General features: G+C 43.9%; 1 protein-coding gene across 1 annotated transcript; it reads left to right on the top strand.

The window, feature by feature from the left end:
* Positions 1 to 2845: 2845 nt before the first annotated feature.
* Positions 2846 to 7910, top strand: TAC1 (tachykinin precursor 1; the record flags this gene model as incomplete). Its single annotated transcript, XM_080610350.1, has 5 exons — positions 2846 to 2968; positions 3093 to 3189; positions 3802 to 3825; positions 5487 to 5540; positions 7861 to 7910. The coding sequence occupies 5 exons, from the start codon at positions 2846 to 2848 to the stop codon at positions 7908 to 7910; spliced, it is 348 nt and encodes a 115-aa protein (XP_080466476.1).
* Between the last annotated feature and the right edge of the window lie 9898 nt (positions 7911 to 17808).

The raw sequence follows: 17808 nt of genomic DNA, 5'->3' as shown, positions 1-17808 counted from the left end.
AGCCTAATGTCCGGATATTGCAGGTCAAAGAAAGATTAAGCAGTCAATTTATTTTAGAAACTGAGAAAGAGAAAAATAAGCTTGACCTATTAGTCATTTTTTCACTGCCGCCCAAACTATTAGAACAGTCTGAGACGAAGTACTTGAATTCATTAAAATCTCTGATGAACAGAGAGGACCCCTTTTTAATTTTCCATCTGTTGGTCTCCCCAAAAAGAAAATTTCTGTGATTTTACAGGTCAAGCTATGATTACAATCATTTTGATAAAATGCTGAATTACAGAACAAATAGGGCTTTTCATTTCAAATTCATCATACTTATCACGGACTCCTGGATGACCGAAATTATCTCCACAGGAAGCTAGGAGTTCTCAGGTTTTTTGTAAAATATAAGCTTCATCAACACTCACAGCTTTGGCAAGCCAGGCATGATGTATCTGACCTTCTGCTCCATTGCCATTACGGTGAACAGGAATAACATAATGAAAAAAAAACCAACCCAAACCTACAAGAAAACCATTTTCCTTCAAGGGTCTTCAAAGTTCACACATCAAAGGGAATGCTGCAGAGCTGCAGCACAAAAAGCTGATGGATTAGATTCCCAGAGTTGGCGGGTTTATTGATGGATTGGGTTCCCAGAGTTGGCCAGCTTGTTGATGGAGAGAATGAGGAGCATTCACACTGCACGAGGTGTCAGTAGAGGTGCCCACAGTGGGAGCTTGGGCTATATGAAGTCCCTCACCATGCTTCTCCAAACCACATTTTTTCTCAATCACCCTCTCAAGCAGTCTGTGTTGACTTCAGAGGGACCCTTGAATCATTAGGCCAGAATCTTATTTATGTGCAGAGTGTCTGTAGACCTCCCAGAGTCGGGAAGCAGCTCATGCCTGGCTGTTCTTTCGATAATGCTTCAAGTACTGAGGAGTATTTCTGGTCGACAGGGAGGCTTGGTATTAATTGTGCATTTATTTAGCAAAGAAGGTGCCGGCCCCTCCCTGTATGCACAGTTATATGCCAAGGAATGGTCCTTGGAGAGAAGGTTTACCACTGTCAGCAAGCCCTCCTTAATAATAGCATCCTAAAGCAAGCAGGTACCAGGGAGATGATTCCAGCTCCTGCTCACTCCCTTCTTTCTCAGAAGAAGCGCTCTTCGCTCCTGTTAAACTGCTCAGTGTCTGATTTAGGCTGTGGTACCACACACCATGACAACGCAGGTGCTGAGGGACCACCAAAGTTAACTGAGAAGACTCGTGCACAATTGACCTTGGAGAAAAAAGATGAAAAAAATGTGAAAAGGAAGATAACCTCAACAGTTATCTGAGCCGAATGCCAGCAGCAATGCGAGGCTGTCGTAGGGGAAGGATGAAGGCAGGGATGTGCTGCTGGAGAGACTGGCTCACTTCCAGTGAAGGCATCAGCCCCATCAGAGCAGCCAGCCTGGCTGTGCCTGCCGGCTGCCTTGTGCCGACAGACCCTCATCAAGAGCACACACAAGTGCTTCCCGGCTCCCCAGACCTGCACCCGCTGGTCCCGCCACGCTTCCAGCTGATGGGGCTGGCCAGATCTCGCCCAGGCACGGCCTGAGTCACCGCTCCCTGCTTTGGGCTCTCCCCTCTCACAAGAACCCCTAGCCACCGCTCGCCGCGGGAACTAGCTCTCCCTTCGGCGCGGGGACGCGCGGAGAATCGAAAAGCGGTATCTGCATCCTTACATCAACATCTGCACCCTGTACCAGCACCCCGCAGCTGCAGCTGTCGCCCGGGCGCGCTTTGGCACCCGCCGGGACGGGGCGGTCCCGGGGGTCCGGAGCTGCAGCAGGAGGGGAAGGTGGGATGGGATGGGACGAGACGAGACGGGAAGGGACGGGACCGGCCATCCCGGCCCCGAGCAGCACCGGAGGCACCGCGGGAGAAGGGGCGGGGGCCGCTCTGTGGGGCGGGGTCTGTCGCGGGGCTGGGACGATAAAACCGAGGGTAATTTCATTTAGGCAAATGAGGCTGCCTCGGCCCTCCCCGTCTCCAGGTATATAAAGTGAGGAGCGTACCCGCAGACGGCTAATGCGCACGGAGAGCAGCGCTCACCCTCCCCGGTACAGACGGTGCGTGTGCCTCCTGAATCCTGTCCGTCCCTGTGTACCTGTATACGTGAGGATGCACTTGTCTACATGTTTGGAGTGTATCTGCCTGTATGCATGTGTGTGTGGGTCTATATGTGTATGCATCATTGGGAGGGTGCCTAAACATGCTTGTGTGACCACACGTGTGTGCGTCTGTATGTGCAGGTGTGGTTTTGTGCTTGTCCCGATCTGTGTATCTGAATGGGCAAAATGTACCTCTAGATACGTGTGCCTATGTGTGTTTAGAAAGCTGTATCTCTGGGCAGATGTGTTTATAACTAGATGTGTATGTACCTGGGTATGTGTGTGAGTGAGGTGAATTTGTGTGTATGTGGGAAGGTGTGATTATCCAGATGTGTATCTCTGTGTGAGGGTGTGTTTATGTATAACTCTTAAGTGTGGAGGGGTACTTATGGATGTGTGTGTCTATCTGTACGTCTACATCTAGCTGCACATCTGTATGTGTGGGGTGTATGTATATCTGGAGGTGTATGTAGCAGTCGGTGGGGTGTTGTGGGTGTGCAACTAGGTGTGTGTATGTGCGAAGGAGTGTGCATTCAGGTGCGCACCGTGGGGGGAAGGTGTGAGTGTGTGTGTGGAGGGACATGTGTGTGTGGAGGGACATGTGTGTGTGGAGGGACATGTGTGTGTGGAGGGACATGTGTGTGCATGCCCCCAGGCTGGTGCCGGTGCTTCACCCTTTGCCTCCCGCAGGACGTCGAGGCGGCGATGAGACTCCCGCTGGCTTTCGCCGTGCTCCTCCTGGCCTCGGCGCGGACGCTGGCCGAGGAGATGGGCGCCTCCGACGACCTCAGCTACTGGTCCGACTGGTCCGACGGCGACCAGGCGAAGGTGGGCTCCGGTGGGCTCTGCGCTGCCCGGGGACCGGTGTCGGGAGCGGCCGGGACTCCGCGGGCTCTGGGGGTTGCTGGGGAGGGGGGGTCCGCGCTGAGCGCCAGCCGCTGTCACCCCGCAGGACGAGCTGCCGCTGCCGCTGGAGCACTTCCTTCAGAGGATGGCCCGGAGACCCCGGCCCCAGCAGTTCTTCGGCCTCATGGGCAAGCGCGATGCTGGTGAGCAGTGCGGTGCGGGGGGAGGGCTCCGTCTTGTCTCCTCACATGTCCCTTCTCCTTGTACCACCCCAGACCTTACAACGGTTACCACTCGGGTTCAGTGTGATAAACCTTTCCCCAAAAGTGCCATGTAGGGTGTTTGGGTAAGTGTTTTGGTTTTTGCAAGTTTAATACCAGATAAACTTACTAATCGGGAACGAGTAGGCTTCACCTCAAAGTGCTAGGTGCACACCAATTACAGCATGTAAATACCAGTAAGGAGTATCACAATAATTCATGGGTCAGGAATTGGTCATGCCACTGAATTGTCCAATGTGGATATCTGTTGTGTATACAATTATTGCTGTGATTTCTACATGTTTATCAGTACAGGAACTGATCTAAGAAACCGTAGCTAAACAGTTCTAAATTGTGTGGGTTTAGCTAAAACAAGATTTTGTACTCATTTCAAAGAGAAATGTAGTTATAAATGATCACTTACATGGATATGTGTGCAGCAGTTTCTGTATTTGATTCTTCCGAGCATTGCAGTAGCATCATTTGTATATGCCAATCCTTTCTCAACAATTCTTTTTTCCTTTTTTTTTCTCTTTCCTTTCCTCTTCCAATCAGGATATGGCCAGATCTCTCATAAAAGTAAGTTTTAAAAAGGCAAATATCTGAAGTATTTTTAAAAGTATTCATGTGTTTAAATGAGGAGTAGGATAGTTGAGGGGATTAGTTGGAAGGTGTTTGGGTTCAGCTAAGGACTGGCAGCACCACTGGTGGAGAAATACTCTGTTAAAGGATTCGCGCACACACACACTCCCGTACAGCCATGAGCCTATACATCATCCGAGCTGCCACAAGCTTTGAGATTTCAATCCACATAATGTGTGGATGTTGCAGCTCTCTTATTTCCCCAGGGGGGGATTCTGTGAGCCTTTCTCATAGGCAAGGCAGGCTTACTGCCAGACTTGGAGAGAAGCAATTAAGATGGCAAGATCTGGAAAATTAGAATAGTGAATTCCCAAATCCCCAGGAATGCTTCCATGGGACAGCCCATGTCATCACACGTGAGATACTGTATCCATGCTCTCAGTGTTGTCTGGATGGGAATCAGACCCCCACTAACAGCAGGGGTTGATTGATGATGTGCTGCCGTATAAGTAACAAATCTTGCTCTGTTAATAAGTGTGCCTTGTTTTGCATCTGGATAACACTAAGCAGGAGATGTTACCAGCAGAGTGCTGTTCCCGTGTTCTGCACAGCGATAATTTTAGTCTCTGAATTTATCTGAAGATGCTCAGACAGGTGCTGGAAGACTTAATAAGAAAAACTGATCTCATATTCTGTGAGACCTTCTCTGTCCACAGGGGTCAGTAACTGTCCCAGTGTTCTGTTAGGCACAATGTCTTATCACTAGGATTATGTACTGGAAGACCAGTTAAAGAGCCTGAAACAAAGCTCATGTTAGATAACTGCCACCTAAAGTAAAAAATTATAGTTTTCTGAAACTGCTTCAGCTTGAATTAATACCTGTGAAGTCTGAGGATCATTCGTCTTAGCAAAGCAAAATTCTTTCCAAAGAGAAACTTCTAGGTTTGCCTCAAAAGTCAGCTCAGAGAACGAAGAACGTTTCTTTTTTCTTCTTTATCTGAAACTATGGCTAGCCCTATACCTGATACATGCTGTAGACCAAAACTTGAAGTAATTAATCCTCTACACATCCAGTGCCTCTAGGAGTACTAATGGGACAGGGAGGTAACATCTGAACTCATAAATATTCCAAAAATAGAGCCAGACTGTCTAGCTCAGACATGTCCAGACAGAGTCCTGTTTGATTCCCCTTCAGTAAGGGCTCTGCCTGACCTGTGAGGAAGATTTTTCTTCCACATTAGAGAAAAAAACACCAACAGGTAGAAGAGATGCATCACGCAGATGCAGGCTATACCAAGACACTGCCTTCTTGTGCATTTGCTCAAATCAATAGGAATTGCACTGCGAGAGGAATAAGAAACAGGTTTTGGCTGTTGTTTTGCCATTCTAATTAAAAAAAAAAAACACAAACAAACCACAAAACAAAAAAAAAAGTCTAATTTAATGAGAAGGTGTCCACCAACTGGCCTGTGCCTTGGTCTAACCTGTTTAGTCTGATTAATCAGATTGATGTTCATCCTCTGTTGTCCAAGTGGTGTGAGCCACTAGTCTGAGAGATGAACAGTTTTGGAGCCTGTGTCTTCCTTCCCATAAGAACACATTATCTAAAAGCCTGCCTATTTAAAATGTATTAAAACATGCCCAAATATATTTTTCAGGGCATAAAACAGACTCCTTTGTTGGACTTATGGGCAAAAGATCTTTAAATTCTGGTATGTATATGACTAAATCTGGTGCTTGATGATATACAGCCTCTTCATTCTGTTGCCTGTTTGTTCTCTCCCAGCAGATGGAAGAAGCAGACTTTATATAGTGTAGACCCAGGGTTCTCTGAGAAAGGATCAGGATTTTCCTGGTTAACAAGGGTGTTTCAGGGTCTGCTTCAGTGCAATGATCCAGGTGATCAGGCTGGTCTGAGCAGCTAGCAAGGTAGAAGTCCCCAGGGTGTTTCCCTCATTGCCGCGTCCTTGCCAACGTCATGTTTGCCTGAAAATGTAAAGCTAATTTAAGCTTGTGATCCCAAACCAGAGATGTCCCCAGGCGAAGGGATAACCTTTTCATCTCTGAAGATGATTATTCCTCAAAATTGGAGCAGAAGGTGGAAGAGCAGAGATCTGCCATTAACACCGCCTCATTCTGCAGGTCAAGCTGTTAAGCATTCCCAGCTTCTTCTAGTTTTTCACTTTACCTAATACCTCTCTCCTGCCCCCCAACCCAGGGAACAAGCATTTTAAGCTTTGAACTGATACTGTGATTTTGAGTTATTTCCCCGTACTATTCATATAGGGCAGAATCCTTATGTGCACAACCCCTGTGGGGGGGTACCATCATATTTCCACATACTGGGGGGGAAGCTATAGGTCTGTACAGAGGAAAACCCTCACTGTGAGCCATAAAGTGTCACTTAATTCCCCAGAATAGAAATTACAAAAAATTAAAAAACCCTAATATGTATTTCACTTCTCTGAAACAGTTCTCACAATTTTGTTAAATGGCTGATAAAAGTTAAATTACTAGCTGACACCTTTATATTATGTGGATACACACTGTGATCTATATTCTGCAATTATGGTTGTCAGTAACTTTTATTTTCAATTAAACCCTCTTCAGACTAGTAATATTGCTCTCTGCATCATCCTGCAAATTGCTATGTATCATGAATAATTTTGTACAATCTTATCTGTGGAGGCAATAGCTATTAAATGCATAATACCTGTAAATATATCTGCTATTACAAAAGTAAATAGCTTGGAAGTAATAAATTTGGTTTGGTTTCCACTGAGATTACATCTACACTAATATGAGAATGTAAAATACAGCAGATGTTTAAAAAACGCAAAGATTTTATTGCCTTGATTTCAAAATTGCTGGTATAGTCAGGATGCTGTTGTGTGGTTTGTATAACAAAGGGGAATAATGAAGTTTTACCCTGCTGGGCTATGTAATACCTGCCTGACAGGTGAAACTAGAATTCACTGCTTTTCTGCCCAGTTCCCAGAGAGGCAAATGGTAACAATTTTGTTGTGCTCCTCTGGAGGAGAAAATAGGTCCTAAGGACTGCGTAATCAAAGCAAGATCAGGAGTACATGCAAGGACTGTCCTTGCTTCTTGCTACTGGAAGATGTTTAACTGGACAGAACCTTTTCTTGGTGCCATGGTTTTCTTCTGCAGAAAGCCCCTGAGTGCCCTGGCAATGTGTAGGAGCTTATGGCACCCTGTTGCTGGGTGTGAGCATGGTGCCGATTTACAGCCTTGTGTGACAGAGCAGGGCACCGGCATGCTGGTGTCTCAGTCCTTGGGTCTGACACTCACTGTCTCCCAGGCTATGAAGTCTGTTGTATGAGTGCTCCAGGTAGAAGCTAGGAAACAGTCACATGTACAGTAAATATACCGTAACAATCTGCATGGGGGAAGTTCAACTCATTTTGCATTTATCGTGGCGAAAACGGAAGCATTATTAGTTTAAAAGTGTCACTGATCCAAAATTCCAGCTCCCTGCAGAATGCAGTGCTGGATCCCCCCAAAAGTAGCTATGTGTTTGCATGTAATCGCTAGGCACGCATTAAGTTCTGTGAAAGTAATTCTCCCTTTGGGTGGAGGCAAAGATGATTCTGGTGACCAGCTACATCATCTGATGGTCAGGCTTTGCCCAAGAAAGGCTCTCTAGGTTTCCCTCTCATTTTAAAAGAGCAAAAAGGAGAGATATACTGCTACTAAATGTTAAATATGCTACTCAAGCCTACTTTAGGCTGCAGTTAGTCCACTGCAGGGTGTTACTATGTTTGCTTAGCTCCTGCTGCAGAGTTTAGTAAAAGGTATCGCTATGTGCAGAGATTGTGAACAGGGAAGGTTTAAACCTGGCAAAGAGCTGACTGTGCAGGACAGAAGGTGGATGTGTCAATGCAGAAAGGTTCTACCCACAAACCGATCTGAGTGTTCAGATCCCATCAATTAGATGGTTTCCTGGGAGGTAAAGAGGCTCGGAGTTAATAGGCTGCACCATTTGCTTCATTCTCCTTCATTTTTTTGCAGGATCCTCTGAAAGGAGCATAGCACAGAATTATGAACGGAGGCGTAAATGAAACATCCCCGTGTATTATTTATTAAACTTCATTTGTTCTAATGGCCAATGCAGTGTAATATAAATTAACCACTGTATGGAATAATTATTTATTTAATAATAACGGATGGGTTGGTTTCTGTTTTGTTTTGGGGTTTTTTTTTTTGAGTTGTACATTCAATAAAATGATTATTTTTCATATTGTGGCAGTGACACATGTTGTGTAGGTGAGTTGCTGTTCCAAAAGGACCGGCAACCCTGGTGACGTCTCACAACAAAGCACATCATTTGATATGACCAGTAAAGTTATGTTCACTAAATGAAGAAAATATTCCTTTGTTCATTGAGAGCAAGTCTTATCAGCTTCACAGCCAGAGCAGAATAGAGCTGATGTACAGTTTAGTGCCTCAATTTGTTTTCATGGTTTAAAATGTACTGTAATTTCCATATCAAAAAATATATTTGTATCATTGCAGCATGCTTTATGTTTGTGACTACGTATCTATATATTTTAAAAAGGGGGTGGGTAAGGTCAAATGGGAATCCAAGGTCTTCATTTCATAGTCTGGAATTTTATGATAGTAACATTTTAAATAAAAACTACTCTGGGGCTTTTGCAACATACTTTCTCTGGTGACAGTGATGGAGTTATTTCCCACCTTGGTCTGGAATGAGACTTGGATCCAGGTGACAGTGGTCTGAGGCTGGAAAGAAATAACAAATTACTGACTTCCTTTTGCAGGGAGGCTGTAAGCATCTTAGTGTGGGTTTGGCAAATGTCCGGGAGATTTGCTACTGGAGGCAAGCATTCCTGGCATTGCTCCGGGTCACACAAGGTGCCATCTCATCCCAGACGTGATAGAAATCAAGAAGTGTGTTGTCTGAATGAAAAGGGCACAATGTAACCCCTCGCTCCAAGTGGAATCATTTGCTGAGGAATGCATCCACTATTGCAGGTTCATTACTTGAAAGCCAACCTTTCAAGAAATTCTAGACCTCAGGTTTGCAATAAAAGTACCTATTGGCTTGAATCCACACAATATAAGAGAAAAAATGTGAGTGGAATTATCTTTTTAATTAAAAAGTCACCTTACTATATATCCAGGACCATCCCAAAATGCTATATACCTCTTACACCAAAATGCTATATACCTCCAGATGCCAAGGCATCTGGAGATTTGTATTCTTTCCACCTGCTAGAAGCCATACTTCTCTGACGCTATTATATAAGCTTTCATCACAGATGAATCAGCAGTGAAAACAGTCAGCGTGTACAAATCAGATTTCAAACTAAGCAGTACAAAGCACTTAACTGGTTGTTTTCCATTTTGGAAGTGAACTCGGTAGCCTCTGTTTTCAAGTTTACCTGGAGCATCCCCACAACTGAACCCGTTAAGATTGGGTGGACATCGGCCCTCCCTCCTGCTAGGTCAGGATCAGTGCCTAATCCTGCACATGGTTAAAACAGACCCCACTTCCACACAAGTAGGACTGGCTCTAGCGGAGTGAGGGACTGGGAGGTGGGAAAACTGAGGCAGAGTAACGGCAGGGCTTGTGTCTGACATACAGTGGTTGTACAAGAGCTCTGCCAGCTCTATGTTGTACCAGGGCTAATTTTCAAACTAATTAACTTCTGCGTGAGCTCCCACTGATCTCAATGAGGGGGGAACATTGCTGGGCTAACAGCATGGCAGAAGGACTGTGGAAATGCACATTAAATAACACTCAGTGGAGGGTGACAGGAAAGAAAAAGCTTTAACATGCTGTTTCTCAAGCCCAGAAGCCCATGATGCTTCCAGTGCTCACAGCCTGTGTGCACTGAATTGCTAAACACAAAGAAAGAAAAAGCCCTCTGCTCACTCCCTGCAGCCAGCAACCCTCACTAACCTCCCTACAGAGGCAACCACTGCAAATGTTTACATCCAGAGGAAGCCACACATGACAGAGTGGGCTTTAAGGGTTTGGAGGGCAGCACAGGTACTAGTTAGCAGCACCCAGCAAAGAGCTGGGACTGAATTTCCTGGCAAAATCAGGGAATCTCCAAATGGTTTGGGTTGGATCTTTAAAGATCATCCAGTCCAACCCCACTGCAGTCAGCAGGGACAACTTTCACTACATCAGTTTCTTCAAAGCCCCATCCAGCCTGGCCTTGAACACTGCCAGGGATGGGGCACCCACAATGTCTCTGGGCAACCTTTTCCAATGTCTCAGCACCCTCATCATAAAGAATTACTTCCTTATATTCAGTCTAAATCTACCCTCTTTCAGTTCAAACACAGTGATCCTTCTCCTGTCTCTACAGGCCCTGGTAAAAAGTCTCTCAGTCTGTTTTACAAACCCTCTTTATACATTAAAAGGCCACAATAAGGTCTCTCCAAAGCCTTCCCTTCTCCAGGCTGAAAAAGCTCTCTCAATCTGTGTCCATAGCAGAGGTGCTCCAACCATCAGATCATATTCCTGGCCTTCTTCACTCAAGCTGGTCCATGTCTCTCTTATGTTGGGGGCCCCAGAGCTGAACACAGTACTGCAGGTGGGGTCTCATGAGAGCAGAGCAGAGGGAGAGAATCGCCTCCCTTGACCTGCTGATCATGCTCCTTTTGATGCAGCCCAGCGCACAGTTGGTTTCTGGACTGCGAGCGCACACTGAAGCCAGTTCATGTGGAGCTTCTCATCAGTCAACACCTCAAGTCCTTCTCCTCAGGGCTGCTGTCAAACTAGTAGTCTAGGTTATCCTGCTCTTGCAGCGGGGTTGGACTAGATGATCTTTTGAGGTCCCTTCCAACCCTTGGGATTCTGTGATTCCCAACCTGTAGCTGTGCCTGGAATTGCACTGACCCAGGTGCAGGACCTTGCACTTGGCCTTGCTGAACTTCATGAGGTCTGCGCTGGCCCACCTCTCAAGCATGTCAAGGTCCCCCTGGATGGCATCCCTTCCCTCCAGCTTACCAACTGCGCCACTACAATTTTCTCTAGAAGGAAAGGCTAACCCTCTGGGCATCAAAATATTCTCCTGTTATGTGGCTGTATGATGAGTGGTTTTAATTTGGAATTTGAAACTACTCATTGTAATTTCTGGTGGCAACAGAATGAGATTTGCACTCATTTAGATTTTAATCCATAAAATTATAATTGGCATTGGTTTATACGCTTGTATAGACATACATTCCTGTGCTAGAAATAAACGAAACACACACCAAAAGGCGCAGCCTGAAATGTTCTAAGCCACTCTACCAACAATACCAAAAACCTCTCATCATATTTCAGCACTGGCAGGGACTGTTCATCCAAGCTGTGCTGCGCTGGGGCTGTGGGGCCATGCCTGCCCAGCGGGTCTGGGCAGATGTAGAGGTGCATGAATCGCACATACCTGCAGGCATGTCTGTGCCCCCTGCAGGTGCACTCCCACTAACCTCCTAGCCCAAACACTTCCCTTCACAGCCATCCTGGAGCCTCAAGCAGGGATTATTCTTATTTCTGTTTTCAGTCTGTAGTAGTAAGTGATATAGTCTATATGTTAGTGGGTACTTCAAAGAGACTTTTTAATAATTTCTGTGGGTTTTAACCTCCCTCCTGAGGCTCCTTCAGCTTTTAAACACTTTTGTGTTGGACAGCATTGCTTGCAGCCCCTGGTGACTTGTGCCTTGGATGGCTGGGCAATGCCAGCTCTCCAGCTCCACTGCAGGCTTTGGACAGGCTCCCACTAAATCCCTGGCCATCTCTGCAACAGCCAGCCTCGATCATGACACAAGCTCAGCTCTCTTTTGATGGCAACAGTCTGACATCCCTCAAGCTGCATAAGCGAATCGATAACGCTGCAGCAAGGGCATTTGTCAGCAAAATGCAAGTGAGCTTTAAATGAAGCAATAAAAATCTTTCTAGGAAATCAGCACAGAGAGTAAATCCAGGGTGGTGCTGGTTATTGTCTCCACTGGGGAGGTGCTATAGGCAGTTTGACATCACAGCCTGTCTCCAGTATGTTCTGCCTCCTTTTTGCTTCTCTTCTCCCCTCAAAATATGTCTTTCATGTGCATCAAGACAGGCAGCTGCTCTTCTGATAGGCACCTTCTCCCCTACACAGGGATTCCCCTTCCCCCTGACAGGAGATGCTGAAGTCAGGTCTCAGCAGCCCAAAATGTGACCCAGCAGACCAGAGCTCTATTCATCATCTTCATCTCTCTGCTGTTGCACAGAGACTGGTCCTCCATAGTGTAGATGCAGCCAAACATATCCTGAGGAGCCAGAGCCATTGCACACATGGCCTCCTCACAGACTGGGGAGCTGGGAGAGGAGTCTGATCCCATGTATGCACCTCGCCAGGCAAGCCTGGGCTCTGCAGCGCTTAGCTGCCATAAGAAAGTGCTTTGTGCATTCATGACAGGAAGATGTATCTTTCAGCATGGTCCTAACCAAAAGAAAAGGAAGAATCTGGAAACCTTTATGGGGAACCCAGCCCTCAGCCATTAGCTAGAGCAGAATAACATCAAAAGGGTTTTTTAAGCTATAAAAGTGATTCTTAAAAATGCTGTTTATTCAGAGCATGCCAGTGGCAGCTCTGCCAGCGTTACCAAGAGCCATTATTTAAATGCAGACTTTGTCTCTCTACCTTCTTAAACTACAGCTTGGATAACTGCTTTAACATAAAGAGATACTGAGCAAGTCCCAGTGCAAACTTCGCTAATGACCAGATTTCTTCCTGATGAGCCTGAACAGTTCCCTTAGCCACAATATCGCAGACTGCGTTAATGAACATCTCCCACAGTGCAGGGATGAGAGCACACTGTGTTGTACTGTCAGGATGCAGCCGCCTGCAATTCCAGATACACCTCCGTGTCCTCACACTACCTCCAACATGGCTCGTTTCCCTTCACAGGAAATAGCCATTACTGGAAGAGTAGGGATTTTTAATCCCCTCCTCCCTTGGCTGCTAGCAAGGGTACAAACATCCTCAAATCTATCTACATCTTTCAGGGGAGACAAGCAGACTCTCCTCGTATTATTCTCTCAGTTTTTGAAAGAGCACAGACCGAAACATTTGTCGACAGGAGGGGCTGTATGAAATTAACGATGATATCCATTCATTAAAAATTATCACTGCCTCATCTCTGATAGATACCTGGCTTCTGTCAGAATAAAACAGCAACTCATCAGCTCAGAAACTCCTTTCTGAAGAGATGTACGCAGAGCACATACAACAAACAGCACCTCTTGTTTTCTGTGCCCATCTCCAAATTAAACAGTATCACCATTTGCTGCGTATAGAAGAAATGAAATGTGAACAGACTGTTAAAAAAGCAAACACTGTGTGTCATGGTGCTTCACACTCTCCCAGAAGCCTGGAGGGAGGAAGCCCAGCAGGGTGAAGGAGCTTGGCCGGAGGTAACAACAGTGGTTGATCTAGAAAAGCAATGCACAGCTTGTACCCAAACAGCCACTTCTGCAAAGTGCTACGTACGCGCAAAGGGACTTAGAAAACGGTAAAGGATAAGGTTGAATGTTAAGAAAATCTCTGACAAACAGTAGTAGTAGCACTAATATTACTACTAATAATATTTTTCCTATCTAAACCATTTCTTATGCTGTTCTTTCAGAAGCATAGCTGTAATAGAGTTGTAAGACCTACCTGTACCAACATATGTCAATATACTTTTAACATTGTTTTCTACATGAAGTAGTTTGTATTGAAAACACTTAACCAAGCAACAGAAGAACACCTTTAATCACAGACATTCAATTTTGGTATAAAGAAATGCCTTTTATTTTCTGTGTTATAATACTCAGAAAACAATAGGCACATTGTAATTCTGTGTACTAAAACATAAAAACTGAAGCAATACCCTCTGCAAGCAAGTCTTGCTTGGAGAAGATACACATTAATTACTGAAGGAACATACAGTGTGGCTACATGAAGACTGTATTTAAAAAAAGTTTATAATTCAGCAAATTTAAGGCAGGGAATGTTTCTAATTCACAAAAGACATCATAGCTGGTTTGTGAGATCTGAGCATTTGCAGCTTGGATTCTGCTGGTGCCAACTCAACCCAGGCAAAGCCTGCACTGAGTGGGCATGAGCATGACCAGCCCATGGCACCAACAAACCTCACCAAAATGCTACACGGGCAGAAGACAGCACTTCAGAACACATTCTTGAAACATAAGAATTCTGATGTCTGCAGATGGCAAGCTGTTTACCCAGAGCACATCTTCCCATGCTTCCTTACCAACCCAATTTCAGCTTGAGGAAACAATCAAACCTTCCTGCCCTGCCCTCCCAGGCTGCCAAAGGAATTCCAATTAGTGTCAATTGGGATAATAGCTCTATTTGCATTTTTAAGCTATTATTAGCAAGTTGTCAGTCAGCCCGTAATTTGTATCACTTTGGTATAATGAGCATTAAAATATTTAAAAAGAGAATGTTCCTTTCTACCACCCCCTTCTTTTTTGTGCTAAATAATAATGGTTTTAATCAAAAGTAATTTGTATTAATATACATTTTGCCCCAGGTGTTAAGAGCAGTTTTCTAGAGCAATGGTGAGAGACGTTAAGTAATTCAGTTTATTAATATAGGCAACTATTTCTGTCCTTGACAGTAGCAGAAATGGAGGCTGCTTTTGCAACCAGATCATTCTTACTCTCCTCTTGGCCTTTGTGAGATGATTATGATGTAGGAATTGAGGTAATTACAGTAATTTTACATACCTTGAATTATAATTCTCTAAAGGACTAAATTGGGCCAAATTACTCTATCATCTATTTAGTGAAAATTCCTCATTTAAGCACTTTGTAACACACACACATACAGAAAGTCCAGAAGGCCTCTCTTCAGTGTGAGTCTAGAGCAGGTGAAAGGTTGTGCTTGGCAAAGCAGACATTGGTATTATGCCACTGATGGTCACTGGGGGATACTGTTTCCTGACAGTCTAGATGCTCAGGTATAAACAGTCTGCTCCTGTTCGTCATCAGCACACAGGGCTCATAAAACAACTGGACTAGCCAGTTGCATAATTTTTCCAAATTTATATGATGTACTTCATTTCATAATGCATGTATATACGCATTTTTAATAATAATTCTTTTGAGAAACAAGCAGAGGTATGGCCCTAAGTCTTCCTAATGTGTATCTGTAAAATTCCCCAGTAGGACTCACAGTGTTCTCTCTTTTTGACTATCTGAAATCCTGCGATCCACATGTTAATCATGACAAAAATAGGAAAAAACCCTTAACATCTTCAGAGGTAGAGTTAGCATTCCTCATTCCACAGCCCAGTATTATCTTCCATTTTCCTTAGAACTGGCATTTTATATCTGTTCTAACTGAACTTTCTGATTTCTAATATCACAACTGTTTTTTAATTACTTTCAAACTGAATACTGAACACCTTCAGTACTAATGCATTCAGCTCTTGGCTGCCCTCTCACCTGCAGCACCAGCATGAGAAGCTCTGCATGGTTACCTTTTGAGCAAGATCAATTAAACAACGTTTTTCTGCTTGGCTTTATCCCTTTTCTAATCTAGCACTTATTAAATTCCCTTCCACAAAGCTCAAACACAAATACCAGTGACAAGTGTGTGTGAAGGAACCGGCTAAATGCAGGAGAGAGGGTGCCTTCCTTGGGAATGAGGAGGTCGTTTGTGAAGACCGGCTAACAGCGGCTGCCATCTGCTGGCTAGGAAATAAAAGATATATCGAAAAGCCATGCCTTGAAACAACCTCTCAATTCGAATTCAAACTTTTACATGCTCCTTTAGGCACACTTGAGGAAACATGTCTGCCTGTTGGCTTCCTTGGACCAGCACAAGGGGGAAAGCAGTGAGGCTGCAGAGCCGAGCCATCTGACCTGCTTGCGTGGGAGAAATCCCAATGTTGGGTGGGCTGTAACATACCGTCAACGTCCTTTGTGCAGCTCATAGACACTACAAAGATGCAGTGCAGGAAAAACCAGCTGCCCATCTAGTTTTCTCTTGCTGGAAGAGTTTCCAGGCAACTAACAGATGGAAAGCGGAACAGAGAGGACTGGGTGAAAAACCACAAACAGATCTTGGAAAGCAGCAGGCACCAAAATTTATGTGTCCCCTCCCTAGCTATTACCCCTACCAACTTGCAAGAAACCACTGCCACATAAACCACTTCTTTCCTTTGTCTTCTCTACTTTCTCAAGGTTTGTAAATAAAAAAATTACTCACTTAAGTTTAATTAATTCTATATTTAAGTAAATAAAAATGTTGTGCATTGTCTGCACTCAAAACAAGGCTCATTTAAAAGTTTCTAAGATTTTCTGAATCACAGCCTTTACACGTCAACTATAACGTCTATGTAGATATGCAAATATCTCATATGTAAACAGAAAACTACAGCCCTGGAAATTCCACATGAGGAACACGAGTGACAGGCATGGCGCAAGTAATAAATGGGCTTTGGTTATCCCTAGGAAAGTCACTGAAGAACACACAACTTACCTTGCTACATAAGTAAACATCCTCTCACATACTTCAGCTGCTCTCTCCTTTCAATAGCCAGCTCAAACATTGGCTTACCTTGTATTAAATCCTCCTTCAACAACTTATCTCTCATTTATTAATGGAATCAGACATTAGATCTGTGTCAGAACAAAAGACTCCTCAAGACCCTCAGTGCAATTGTTTTATATTCTACTTCTAACCACAATTTACTATATTTTACCTCAGTTCTGAATAGAGAAACGCAACAACCTTGACTGATACTAACTCTGAATAAAATTATAGCACTCATTGAGGAATTAAGATTTATACCTTTTACAAGGTAGCAAACACCGTAGTTTTCCTCTGCACATCAGTAAAAAGCTAACATAATTAAGGTTACCAGTCTAGCACCAAACTTCACCATGTAAATGCCTAATATATAAGGAATTTAAAAAAGTAAGGTAGATTTCCTTGAACGCCTGACAATGTTGCAGCAGAAAGTACACTCGAGTAATGACCTTAAAATGTGTTGAGCTTATTTTTTTTTTTACTTCAGGCAAATGCTATTTTCTTAACATCTCAGCCTTGGGAAATTTACAGTGAGTAATAAATCCTATCTTTACACATCAGTATCTAATCAACATGCTTGGTACTCCTCTCCTAAGTCAAAATATACTTCACTGCTTCAAAGAAATCCAGAAAGATAGACACATGGACCTTATGTAAAGAAGGCTGTAGGAACACACCTTACTCATCTTATATTCATAACTAAATAGTATATGTAAGTTTATGTCAAAATACAGCCACTACTGGCCATAGCTGGAGCGTTCATGGGCTCTATGGTACCACTAAGAGGTTCAGTAAGGTTTCTGGAAGGGAGATTCAAATGCAGGATTAGGGGGGAGTAATAAGTAGACATTCAGTCATCTTATGAAGATTTTAAACCAGAATTGTTTATATTTTTATCTTTTATATAACAATTTGCTTTGGCTTCCCATTCAAGAGGGACACTAAACTACACTTGTATTCATAAACAGCATAATGGCAATCAAGTCAATCTGCAGTACACAAGCATATTTCTTGACAAAGCTTATGTTTAAGTTACCTTTAAAAAAAGCAGCTCCCATGCCTAAGTAGTCAATAAAAAGTTGGTAAAAAGTCATGTGTTGTTCAGTAGGGTATTAGAAGTTCTTGTGGTTTCTGAAGAAGACTTTTTTTCCATTTTTCCAAGCAAGATGTTCGATCCCATTGTCTTCAGCGATGCTTTGTTTGACCAGAATCCATGGTTCACGAGGTTGGCTCACCACACATTTGGTCCCATGCAGCTGGCCAGAAACACAATCTACCTTTCATCTCACAGGTGGAAATACTCTCACAGTATGTGAAAAAATTCTTAAAATACTTAGTCATGTAACTTCCATCAGATTGACACAAATCACTCCGCTAACATTCTATTTTTAGTAATAAATAAATTTAAGAATTG

This window comes from Psittacula echo (assembly GCF_963264785.1).
Source record: "Psittacula echo genome assembly, chromosome: 2".
NCBI classification, from domain to species: Eukaryota; Metazoa; Chordata; class Aves; order Psittaciformes; family Psittacidae; genus Psittacula; species Psittacula echo.
The sequence above is the reverse complement of the archived record's forward strand: the minus strand, read 5'-3'. Positions and strand labels throughout refer to the sequence as shown.